At 37.1% G+C, this 13,827-nt stretch overlaps 1 protein-coding gene across 1 annotated transcript in view; it reads right to left on the bottom strand.

Annotated features, from left to right (window-relative positions):
* CNTN3 (contactin 3 (plasmacytoma associated)) overlaps nt 1–13,827 on the bottom strand; it is a 256,477-nt gene that overhangs the window by 50,750 nt on the left and 191,900 nt on the right. Inside the window, exons 10-11 of the mRNA XM_012652863.1 lie at nt 9,931–10,058; nt 6,895–7,070 (exon numbers count right to left, since the gene is read on the bottom strand). Coding sequence (XP_012508317.1) covers nt 6,895–7,070; nt 9,931–10,058 — 304 coding nt within the window. The remainder of the gene's footprint in view (nt 1–6,894; nt 7,071–9,930; nt 10,059–13,827) is intronic.

Raw genomic sequence — 13,827 nt, 5'->3', positions numbered from 1 at the left:
AATGAAAAGGAATGTGTATTTTCTATTTATAAAGTAAATCTTTCATGTGTATCTGTTATTCTAATTAATTATAGTATCAAAATTGTCTTTTTTAATTTTTGGCAAATTGGTCTACTGGTGGTTGAAAGAGCTCTCAAAGTTTGTTTCTTCTTCTTCTTCTCTTTTTGCGTTGGCCTGATAAATTTTAATAGTACATTTTTAGAATATTATGGTTTAGAGTATTATTATGTGATGATTATATTTTCATGGTGACAAGAAAATTTTCCAAAATAAATTTATCCTTTTCGCTCTTAAAGCTTGCCTTCAATTATGATTTGAAATTAACATTTCTTTCTTTCTTTCTTTTTGTTGCATTTGTCTGATAAATATTTGTACATCTTTTTCTTTAAATTTCTTCCTTTATAGCCTTGGTTTGTTTTAACTGTCATTTTTTAACGCGTTTTAATACAACGAGTCACATGTTCCTTGGTTTGACTATGGCTAATCTTATAAATTTACATGTATCTTACAGGGTTAATGTTGGATTTGAACCAATCATTTTAATAAATATTGTACTTAATAAACATAGCCCCGAGATATCAATCACACTTTAAGCAGGAACTGAGCCTCTATTTGCCTGGATGAGTAAATGATCAGTTAGGGAAATAACTGAACATCAACTGTTTTATGCATTTCCCCTTTTCTGGATGGAATTGGGTAATCTTTGTTTCTTTACTCCCAAACAACATTATTGGAGGAGTCACGCTTCAGGGAAGGGTGTGCAAGATGAATAATAATCCCCTGGTCTGATCCCGCTTTTATAGGTTTGTTACTGGGTACAGTCTTTTAATGATCCTTTCAAATCAGCTGATGCTTTAAATTTGGACAAGGTACAAAGTGTATAAGATAGTTCAAGGGGGAGATGTTTAAAATCTCAGAATATCACCAGAAGTTGTTTGGGGGAATGAGTGCTTTGCTTCATGTATCTTCCACACAGTTCTGTACTGTAAAAGTAGTGTTGTTTTCAAACTTTTACTCCAAATAATTCCACGAAATAAATCAAATCGAAGTGACCACTTGTATTATCACACATAAAGGATCAATTTCAACGAAATTTTTTTCTAACACCGAGAGTTGAAAAACACATCAAGTCTCAAGCTCACCAGTAGCTGTGAGATTGAGGCTTGTGGGAAATACATCATATTGAAGTGAGGCAGTTAAATGAGTGGCAGATTGGTTGTCACTGCTAAAGGTCTTATTGTTCCAGTGACTTTTATCCACATGCATTCTAATTCATCATAGATCCAATTCCACAAAACGTTTGTAAGGCTGCACAGCCTGGTCCTAGACATTCTTCATTTCTAAAGTATCGCACCACATCAGGTTTATCACAGCACACACATTTAAACACCCTTACTGTATACAGTGAAATCCTAGTGTGTTTAGGTTCCAAAGTTTATGTCTACAGTGAGCCCTATTATATAACACATCTAAGTCCAAAAGTGAGCTTATTAGAGAAGTCATAATTATCCCTGAAGGTCCCTAAGATCATACTTAAATTGTCAGGCTTTAAGTCTTTAGATACCAGTCAACAATGTTCTTTTGTTTCTCTTAACCTTCAGACTATTACCTCCCTTTTCCTATCAGTAGAAGTTAAGGTTTATTTAAAAGGAAGAAAAGGAAGATATTATATTCGTATAAATCATGAAATCTCTTTCTTTTCCTTTTTTTTTTTTGGCTAAGGGCATGGAGTGAAATTCTGTTGGTTAACTATGGGTATGACAGACCACTACTATATACATATTGCTGGGCCTGTGTCTCTTCTTATAATTGTGCATATGAGAAATAATAGGGTATACCTGTAAGTATATACATTCTTACCTACATGCACAAAATTATATACAAAGATATCTAGATAGGCAAAAAGGAGAGAAAGCAGTTGTTTTAGAAAGAGATCTCCTGGTGGGAGGAAACATGGCCAATATGATGGAAAGTATATACAATGCTTGTCCCATAACATTATAATGGAGCTGAAAAGTTCTCATCACCTAGTGATGTCATATCGATTGTAATGTCCTAGCACAATGCATTACTGACATGTTTTTGATGATGCTGGTGTAAACAAATCTACTGAACCGCCAGCCATATAAAAGTACAGCACATACAATTACATACAGTACCTAGTACTCTATAATGATGACAAATGACTGTTAGTGGTTTATGTATTTACTATACTATACTTTTCTACAGAGTACTGTTTCTACTTACTAAAAAAAGTCAACTGTAAAACAGCCTCAGGCAGGTCCTTCAGGAGGTATTCTAAAAGAAGGCATTGTCATCATAGGAGACGGCAGCTCTATGCATATTGTGAAGACCTTGCAGTGGGACAAGATGTGGAGGTGGAGGACAGTGACATTGATGATCCTGACCCTGTGTCGGCCGAGGATAATATGTGTGTTTATGTCTTAGGTTTTAACAAAAACATTTAAAAAGTAAAAAATAAATTAAAAATAGAAAAAATATTATAGAGCAAGGATATAAAGAAAGAAAATAGTTCTGTACAGCCATACAATGTGTTTGTGATTTATGCTATGTTATTTACAAAAGAGTAAAAATGCTAAAAAAAAAATCACAAAACTTATAAAGTAAAAAAATTACAGTAATCTATGGTTACTTTATTATTGAAGAAAGAAAAACATCTTTTTATAAATTCAGTGTACTTCAGCCTAAGCGTACAGTGTTTATAAAGTGTACAGTAGTGCACGGTGCTGTCCTGGCCTTCACATTCTCTCGCCACTCACTCACTGCCTCACCCAGAACAACTCCCAGTCCTGTAAGCTCCATTCATGGTAAGTGCCCTATGCAGGTGTACTATTCTTAATATTTTATACCATATTTTACTATACTTTCTCTATGTTTAGGTATGTTTAGATATACACATACTTACCATTGGGTTAAAAATGCCAATACTATGTAGGACAGTGACATGCTGTCCAGGTCTGTAGAAGCCATAGGCCACACATACAGCCCAGGTGCACAGTAGGCTCTGCCTTCTAGGTGTGTGTAAAGACACTCTATGATGTTCTCATAAAGATGGGATCACCTAATGATGTATTTCTCAGAAGGTATCCCCAGTGTTAAGTCACATATGACTGTACTAAAAACTGATGTGAAAAGAGATGAGAAAATAAAAAACAAAAAGTTACATGACTCACTCACCCTAGAACTCTCGTGTATCTGAATACTAATCTTCCACTTCTCTAATCACACCACACTGTGCCTATACCTGGGCTTTGCTTGGCAAACAGGGATTTCAGTGGAAGTCTTTTTCTGCCGATTCAATTATATGACTTTGATTTTTCCCATGGGCACAGACTAAAGCACGTCTTTGGACTCCAACTTCTCCTTTGTGATGTGGCAATTTATTTTAGACACTCGGTTTAAGAAGTTTTTCTCAATGTATAATTCCAGTCGTGCGAAACATGTGACTGGTGTCATTGTGCTCCTTGGCATGATGTTCAAGTCTACACAATAGATCTGGTCTTAATTATCAGAGCTTTTTGAGCTTACAGAATTTTTCCAAAAGGTGTGTCCTTTTAAAAACAAATGAATGAACACTGACTACCTAGCATGGTTCCAACAATTGGCTGAATCAGTTCAAAGCTATGAGTTGAATTTTCTATAATCTGAACTACCTCTTCTCGCTTTTAAAATCATGGCTCTTCCTATATAACTTTCTAAGCAACTCTCCCACTTACCAGCCTCCTCATTCAAGTTTTGCTGCTTTGGAAAACAGTGGATATATCTATGAACCCACTGGGGGAAAAAAACCAAGCAGACTACCAGTATTAATGTGTATGCTGCAATGAATACACAATCAGAGGACAAGAGTTGTTATGTGATTCCTTCTCGTGCAATACAAAACCCGATTTACTTAATTGCCTGTGCTTAAGGGTAATGTCATCCTGTATGGCTTACAGCTTTATACTGATGGGAGAATATTAAGTTACTAATGGCACAAGTCAATAAAAAATTCATAGGCCATGAACCAGCATGTTAGAGAAAGAACAGAATTGGCAAGTGATAGCATTAATTTATGAAATTTCACATTTCAGATACCTGACTCTTGCACAGAGATGACTTTATGCCTTCTGTAAAACCTATCAGGGCCATGTAAATCAGGAGAGTTAAATTACATTATAAACTCAAATGTTCTTAACTCCGAGTTCTTTTTAACGAAAGCAGCAATCTGGCTCAGTCTTAGCAAGTGTTTCTTTGTGACTGTTTGATGTGTGTTACAATCAAACTACTTTGGATTTTCAGTCTTTCACTACACATTTATTTAGCATTAGCTAAGACAGAGGGCATTGTATTAGATACACTATTATGGCAGCTTACAAACCAGCTGATAAATCAATCACAAACAAAATTATCTTCATTATGTGGCAAAGGTAACTAATGTTTCCATTTGAATTCTTTACCTAAAAATTAAAGTTAGGAGAAGAGCTGGATTAAAGGAGAAGACTTTCCCAGATTGGATAAGGGGTCTTTATGAAGGTAACGTGTTAGCCTTTTACCCTTCCAAGCTTGCTGCCCAAGGAAAGGGAAACTATAAGAGACCCTGGGTATGGAATAGAGGGCTGACTGACAATACTGGCCTTTTTCTGTTGTGACAGAAAATATTAGTGACAACTTTTTTTAAAAATGGGCATTGAAAACAATAGTAAAAGAAATGTAACAGTATAGTCACCCCTTGTCCCATAAATATGGCAACATAAAATTGAGAGTGGGGAATATGTTACAGAGGGAATGACCTGAAAAAAAATGGCAAAAGATGTTTTCTGTCTTTCCGTCTCTTTAAAACTTCCCCCACTCTTTTTGGGAACTGAGGCCTGAATCCCTGCCTCAGGCAGGTGGTAATGAGGGGCAGGGGAATGTCTTTTGTTCCTTGTGTTATAAGAGATAGCTCAGAAATTGTGGCTCCATCCCAGGCCCAGCGCCTGGCTGGAGGAGGAGGAGGTCTGGGTGGGCCTCCCAGGCGGGCAGAGGTCACAGGCTTTGTCTTCAGCTGAGATGGGACCATTAGAATCATTAACTGTAGTTAAACGACAATAGCCTAGAACTGAGGGCCTTCCCTTTAAAAGCTCTGTGTTTCTGCTCATGGACAGGAATTTGGATTTCAAAACAACAGTCTACCATTTTCCTCCTTTGCTGTTAAAGTAATAAACTTCTCTTTCCTTCTCCTCAAACCATTTGTTCTCGTTCTTCTGATGTGGTCTCTCTAGGTAACAGAAATGCTAGTAAATTGTAGCAACTTCAAAAGCCTTGAATTAGTCAGAACAATTAGAAAAGTAGTACTTCCAAAATGTCATACAATGTATGACAAAAAATCAAAAGGGTACTGAAATTATACTTAATTGTGGCTCAGTATCGAACCATCTCAATTTTATTTTAAAATCTTTCTTTTTTTTATTAGTTTACCAAGGCTGCTGTAACAAAGTACCACAAACTGGGTGGCTTAAAACAAACAGAAATTTATCCTCTCACACTTTTGAAATCTGGAAGTCTGAAATCAAGGTACTGGCAGAGCCATGCTCCCTCCAAAATCTCTAGGCAGAGAATCTTCTTTGCCTCTTCCAGATTCTGGTAGCCCCAGGTATTCCTTGGCTGTGGTAGCATGACTCCAATCTCTGTCTCCACGGTCACATGGCCATCTCTCCTCTGTGTCTGGGCTTCACATGGTGTTCTCCTCTCTGTGTGTCTGTGTCCAAACTGCCTTCTTTTATAGGGACACCAGTTATGATTAGGGCCCGCCTTATTCCAGAATGATCGCATCTTAATTAAACCAATTACTTCTGTAATATGGCGATTTACAAATAGGGTCACATTCTGAGGTACTGGGCATTGTGACTTGAACATATCTTTTGGTGGGACACAATTCACCTCATAACACCATCCTTCTAAGTTGTGTATGATCTTAATACATGATTATGCTTATGAATACATATACATACATTTAATAAGAAATCTTTGTCAAATGACCATAGTTGAGTTGACCATCATGTGGTTTTCTGCTTTAGTGATGCCTACATGTTAAGTCCATAAGGACAAAACCCAGACTTGACTATCCACCACTGACATCTTAACCAAACAGAATGAAGCTGTCGTTGAGTCAAGACAAACAGACCTGAAAGGGAGGCTGGCCTTGCCATTCTCAGATGTTCTGTCAGGCTTATTGTTAGTCTGGGTGGCTCACCAGCACTGAGCCATTTCTTAACTGTTCTCCTTCAAGTATCAATGTTTCCTGTAAATCCATAATTGTTTTTCATGTGGAACCATCACAAAAGTAGAAGACAATGGAATGGAACATTAGAAAGCATTTGTGTTGTGGGGACACACAGATCTGGGCTTAAAGTTCCACCACTAACTAGCTGAGTGACTATGGTCAAGTTAATCAAATTTTCAAATCCTTGGTTTGTGTACCTGAAAAATGAAGTCTCACCACGAATGTCTGGTGCAATTGCAAGGATTAATTGGGATGAAGCACCTGGATAAGACACTTGCAAATGTAACATCCTCCCACTTCATCACAAATATGTTGTGTTAAAAATGAACACCTGTATAAGAAAACTTTCCTTTCCATGGGATATTACAACAAAATTGTCACAAAGAATCACATTTAATATAAATACACCACATCAAATTTAATTAACATTACAGGTTGAAGTAAATGTGCTCACTTTCTGGTAATTACAAAAATAAAATGAGATCAAAACAGAATTGAGAACCACTCAACCAGAATCACTCATTTCACAAACATTTCTAGAGCATCACCTACATGCCAGATGTTTTTCGGAGGCAATGCGTCAGGGACACGTGTAATAGAAAAAGTATGAGGAAAGTGTTACAACTTACCCCACCGACCTTCTCGAAGTGAGATCCATCTTTCTTAAAATCCGTGAGGGCCCCATTGAAATACCAGGTAAACATGATGTCTAACAGTGGGTCGTGTTGCACCTGGCAGGGCAAAATGACGCTTTCGCCAACAGAAACATCCATGTTGGACGGTGCCAAAGTTATTTTCGTTGGTTCTATTGGGGAAATAATTTTTAGTAAAACTTTAGCTTTTTTATTGTGATGAAAGCAATTTGCACAGGCAGACTGTTTACCTAACTTACAGTGTATATGTTTACAGATGCATAGGTATATATATATATATACATCTATATAATTATAAGTCTTCAAGATTAAAATAGGCATTTTGATGCAGAGCTATCATATATTTCACTGGATGTACTAATTCTTGTTGAAGTCATTAGAAAATCTGAATTTATAGGATATATAAGTTTAAAAATTAAAGTCATCTACAAATAATAGTTATAATACCACTAACAAATCAATTTTGGCTTAGTTTTATTGTTTTGTGAAATAGAGGAGGTAGAAATTCAAACGACTGTGTTTTCACCAACTTTGACTAGAAAATGCATGATCATCAAAATTTAAATAGACTCAGACTTTTTACTGTCAGCATGGATTTGAAATACTGTGTGAAAGATGCTTACAATAGGTACAACGAGAGGGACACTATGTTAACATGTTTATTATTGCCTCTTTTTCCCCAAAGCAAATGTCCACATGCACATTTCTTTTTCCCTGACATCACCACCTACCTTCCATCTATTGTGAATTAAACTTCTCTTGACCCCACGTTCTCCACTGCTACTCCCTTTTTTTTTTTTTTTTTATTTCATCAAATTATGGGTGTACAGATGTTTAGGTTACGTGTGTTGCCCTTGGTTCCCCCCCCCACTGAAGTCAGTGTTTCAAATATGTCCATCCTTTGGGTAGTGCGCATTGTACTCCTTGTGTATACAATTTTTTTGCACCACATTGGAGCAAAAGTCTTTAAAAGAGTCATTTATACATGTTGTCTGCAATTATGCTACTAAATTTCCTCTTTAACTCAGTCTACTTAGGCTTTTTCTTTCCAACCCACCTGTCCTCATCAAGGTCCTCAATAACCATCCTACTGCATTATCCAATGGTAAATTCTTGGTCTCATATTACTCAACCTCTCAGCTGTATCTGCTCTATTCGATCACTGTCATCTTGGTACACTTCCTTCCCTTGGTTTATGGGGCACCACACTCTCTTAGTTTTCCTCTACTATGCTGCTCATTCCTTTTCTTTCTCTTTTTATGATCCCTCTTCTTTTCCTAAATCTCTTAATGTTGGAATGTCTCAAGCTTAGTCCTTGATTTTTTAAATTCCCTATCTTCACTCATTCTCTTAGGGATTTCAGCTAGTCTCTTGGCTTCAAGTACCCATTTATGCTAACAGATACATATCTCTATCCTCAATCTCTCTCCCAAATCCAGATTCATATATCCAACTCCCTACTCTGCATCTCCACCTGGGCGTTGTCCACCATTACTTTCTTTAGGGCACACAGTAGGATTAAATTCTGAACACTTTTGTATTCAGGAGTAGCCAAATGCTTTGGCCAATGAAATGTAAATAGGAGTTGTGGGTGACACCCACAGGCAGAAGTCTGGAAGAACTAATGTGTAATTTGGTGTGCCTTCTTTCCCCTTCCATAGTGATGAGCAACGTGACAGATGGTGGAGACATCAGAACCCTTTATTCCTGAAATGGACAGCATAGCTGCCCCACCACAGACCTGCAGCATGAGCAAAAAGTAAACCTATGCTGTTTTAATCCTAATGAAGATCTCACAGTCAACAAGCCCAATCTGAACTCCTGATCTTCCTCCTCCCCAAAGCCATCCAAGCCCCAGCCCATCCCATCTCCATTGTTTTGACTGCCATTCTTCCTGTTGTCCGCCAACCACTGTGCAGTCGCCCTTGCATCCTTCCTTTCCCTCAGACCTCATGTTCAATTTGCTAGCAATTCTTGTCGAGTCTACAGGCAGAATATATGCAATATTAGATTCCATCCCATCAACTTCTCTGTTACCAACCTCGTTTGGGTCACGTCCTGTCTAGTTTACAGCAATGATCTCCGGAGACCTCTTCTGTCTCTCTACCCTTGATTCTCATGGCCTCTTCTCAACAGAGCAGCTAGACTAATTTTTTAAAAAGGTATTTCATATCATGTCATTCCTCTGCTCCAAATATTGCATCAGATACACTCTTCAATCTAACTGAAAGCCAAAGTCCTAACAAGGTCTACAAATGGTCTGCATAATTGTCCCCAGTCTGTTGGTTGACATCTTAATCTTCATGAAATCTTTGTCCAAATCTCTTCTTCTCAGTGAGGTCTATTCTGATCATCCTGTTTCTAATGATCTAATTTACTTCTCCCCATATACTCCTTTTTACTTTCCTGATTGTTTACAATTTTTCCTTGTAATAGTGGTCTTATTTCTTAATCCCACAGCTTATTTGCTTTCTGCCTCTAGTAGAATTCAAGATTAATGAGGGCAGTCTCTCTGTCAATGGGCTCACTGATATAGCCCTAGCATCTGACACATAGTAGGTGCTCACATATTTTCATGAATGCGTAAATGAAAAAAAATATATCCACAACTTTTAGCAACTATTATTGATATCATGTTATTAATATTTCCTGGAATTGAACATCTCCAGAAAAGATCAATTATAAGGAAAAAGTATAACCAAAATATCTCACACGATAGAATTTTATTTTACAATAAAATGAAATCATCAACATATGCTATTTATAACTCTTATGGTCCATTATGCTAGAACAGTTACTAACACATTCCCTGTGCATATTGTGCTATGTTAAATATTAAGAAGTGTTGCCTTGACTTTCACCTATTAAAATAACATAAGTGCAAACTCAAGTTCAGGTCTTTCTTCAAAGTGTACTGCACATTGTGAAAAACACAGAGTCAATTTCTTTGACCATAATAATATACCATACAGAGTACCCCTATGTAAAGCCATAGTTAAGAAATGCACTCACCTGTGACAATCAAGTGTGTTGTGCCATTTGCCTTCCCAAACTGGTTTTCTGCTGTGCAAGTGTAAATTCCAGCATCAGCCTTAGTCACGTTGGCTATTTCAAGTCCTCCATCTTTTAAAAAAGAAATTCTAAAGGAAATACAAATAAGATAATTAAATGTATTATAGCTATTTTTTCCAAATAAAATTTTTTTAAAGAACATGTTGCCTTAAGCTAGTATTTTTAAGTATCATCAACCAGCCTTTATCGTTTGGGAATAAAGAAAATTAAGAGAAAATTCACACATACACACATACACACAGAAAATTCATACACACAAACACAGAGTTGAGTAAGAAAAGATTTTCTGCCAATTTGAACTTTGCATGATATTTTTACGTATCATTACTTAACATTACACCTAAATTGAGGGATGTGTTTATCAAATAAGTATGAAATATTTTTGAAAAATATATGCTGTGGTAAATTATACATGGGGTTAACCTTATCAGTTTGGAGAAAATAAAAAGTAGGCATGACACTATTTGCCTTAAATTTGAAACAGTATATTAGAAATAAGACAGCTGCTTGTATTTCACTATGAACTGAGAGAGTCACATTCAACCCAATAAAAATACAAATTTTTCAAAAGAACATTTGGGTGGACACTTGTGAGCTGGCACAAAGAACCTGGGCAAGTCAAACAAACAGAGTTTTTGAGTATACACTTAGAGTACTTAAAAGTTTTAGCATCTAACTGATTAAGGAAATATAACTGAGTGCCTTACATGTGCTTGGCACTGAGAGTCCCTGTGACTATAGTGTGAGCAAAATAAAAAGTGTCCACCTCCATGGAAATAATATCCTAGTGAGTGGCACAGATAACAAATATTTAAATATAAGAAATTCTGATTTTTGAGAAGTACTCAGAAGGAGATAGGATGATACAATAAAGAATAATTGCTTCATGGAGTGTTTTCAGGATAGGGTGCTTCAGAAAAGCCTCTTAGAAGAGGTGTCACTTGAATTAAGAAAGAAGAATGCGATGGGATTAACTTGTCATTAATCTGATCCCTGTATCTTCATTGCCCAACTTGTCTACCCATAATTATACTCTCTCTCCTGGAATTCCTAAAATCATTACTATCCATACCATGCATTTAACACTGAGAATGCCTTTCATCTTTTATGGCTCATGTAGGCGAATGTTGTAGCTATGAAAATGGATAGTAAGCTTCTTAAAAGTATTTGCAACCCAGGGTCTGCATGGCATCATAAAGGTAAACTGTGGTCACTAAATGCCTCCAACTTTTGGGCCATTCTGCAGAGTAAACAGGAAAGATGCTGAGAACATTAGACTGGAGTGGAGGATCTCGACTCAGTCTCTAAATATTACCATGTTTGTTGGAAGATTTTTAGGTATGTGTCAAAAATGTCACTACGAGTTTATGTATCAAAAATGTAAAAGATATTAATTTATGTTGTATATACATATACATTCCTTTATAACCTGCTCTTCACTTTCACCTGCATCCTGGTTAGATTTTCTTCATGAGAAAGTCATGGTGGAATTGTGGAACTGGTAATCAGCATACAGGTTTGTGATCCTGGGGAGAGCTGTCCATTAATTTTGTTGTACATGTGATTTTTTCAAAAGCTATGTCAAAGTATATTGAAAACAAAAAGGTTTGAGAGCAGTGGCCTAAAAAACTAATCAAGGAACACATAGCATTGCATTTCAATTTGAGAAATGACACAGAAAGGTTAAAAATTCCAAAAAATTTCCTAGGAATCTGTAAACAAACAAAAAGGTTCTATATCTGATTTCCCTCATGGAACCCTGAGGGGTTAAAATGCATTTTGTTGGGTATGAAATATAAGCCCATCATTTTTTTCTCTAAGAGATGATCAAAGAACTTTAAGAGGAATCTCTTTAGAGAGGGGCACAGTGGCTCGCACCTGTAGTCCCAGCATTTTGGGAGGTGCAGGCAGGAGTTTCAGAAGTAGGGAGTAAAGCCTCTGGCCCCCATGAAGTTTGCTGAAAAATCACTGACATGAGGCAGATTAACAGGAGGAAAAAATATACAGATTTATTTAACGTGTGTACTCTGGAATACTCAGAACGAAGATTGGACTCTTCAATGAGGTATAGAGCTTTTTAAAGAAGGGGGGCTTGAAAGCAGAAAAACAGGTATTGGAAGAGAGAGAGGAAGAAGTTTGGGTAGCTAGCAAAGGTGGTCTTGTTATGTAAATGAAATCTTATGGGTAGCAGCCCTCAAAGAGAACAGATGGTAAACCTTTCTTTTCAGACCTTTAATCTCTGTCAGACTCTAAATGAATCTTTCCTAGATTAGGTAAGGATAGACCCGCTGTATTTATACATATTCTCTACAGAGGTAAATTTCCCTTCACAAAAGACAGTTTTGCAGTGTTACTTCTATCTGTGAGGCTCATGGCAGCCATCTCAAAATATGTCAAAGAAATATATTTAGGGGTAAAATACTTCTCATTTCCTTTAGAGACCACCCTGGGCAACATAGCAAGACCTCATCTCTATAAAAAATAAAAAGAAATTAGCCGGGCTTGGTGGTGTGCGCCTTAGTGATAACACTAAGGCACTAAGTAGTTCCAGCTACTCAGGAGGCTGAGGCAGGAGGCTCACTTGAGACCAGCACAGGAGATCAAGGCTGTAGTGAGCTATGATCGCGCCACTACACTCCAGCCTGGACGACAGAGCAAGACCCTGTCTCAAAGAAAAAAAATCTCTTTATATCTTAGCCTGAAGAGAAGAAATTTTTTTGATGAGCATGCAATAATAACTGAAAGAGGAAATCCCTGAAGTAAAAATGAATGAAAATTTAGGATATGGAGACCAGAACTATTTTGAGGAAGCTGGAGAGTAAATACACAGAAATGTAAGGGGTCACCCTGCCTCCTCCCGGCCCCTGCCCAACCCTTGCATAGCCGGCCCTCCCTAGCATCACATCCCCTGTAGTCTACAGACTATATCCTAAGCCTGAACCACATCCTCACATCAGGACCCGCCTCTCTCTACCTGCACATGGTCTCAGGAATTCTATCCCTAACTTGCATTTCTCCAATCACAGAAGCCTTGTTCTAAAGGCTTTTTTGCTTCTTTTTGCCTCAGGGCCTTTATAAAAACTGTTTCCTAACTCGGGTTGACCTGTACTCATCCTTCAGACTTCAGTCCCTTCCCTTGAACCCATGAGTTGGATTAGGTCTTCCTCTATTTGATCAAAACATCTTCTGTGTTTTCTTCATAGCATCTGGCAAGTGACAATTATGTATTTACATGTGTATCTGACTAATATTATATTTTCTCTTCCAGTGGACCGTAAGCTTTCTGGAGGCAGGGACAGTGTTTGGATCACTCACCACTAAATTTCTAGAGCTTTGAACAGTGCCTGGCACAGAGTAGATGTTCAAAAATAACATTGGTTGAATGAATCAACATGCCTTTAGAGAGTTACTATAGAAGAGGTGGGGTTACTGAAGATGGGTTGCAAGGCACTGACATCTTATGAATAATATAGAAATAGATTGGGAAAGGGTGCAGACTATCATATATATATATATGCACATACACACTCAGATATACATGTCCACAGTCAGCCCTCCACATCTGTATGTTCTGCATCTGCAGATTCAACCAACCAAAGATCAAAAATATTAAAAAAAAATAATCAAATAAATGAATAACAATACAACAATAAAAATAACACAAATAACAAAACTATACAGTACAACAACTGTTTACATTGCATTTGCATTGTATTAGGTAACATAAGTATTCTAGAGATGATTTAAAGTATACAGAAGGATGTGTATAAGTTAATTGCAAATATGCCATTTTATATAAGGGACATCCATGGATTTTGATATCTGAGGGGGTCCTGT

This window comes from Propithecus coquereli, unplaced genomic scaffold (assembly GCF_000956105.1).
Source record: "Propithecus coquereli isolate 6110/MARCELLA unplaced genomic scaffold, Pcoq_1.0 Scaffold400, whole genome shotgun sequence".
Classification (NCBI taxonomy): Eukaryota; Metazoa; Chordata; class Mammalia; order Primates; family Indriidae; genus Propithecus; species Propithecus coquereli.
This window is presented reverse-complemented; position numbering and strand designations above follow the sequence as displayed.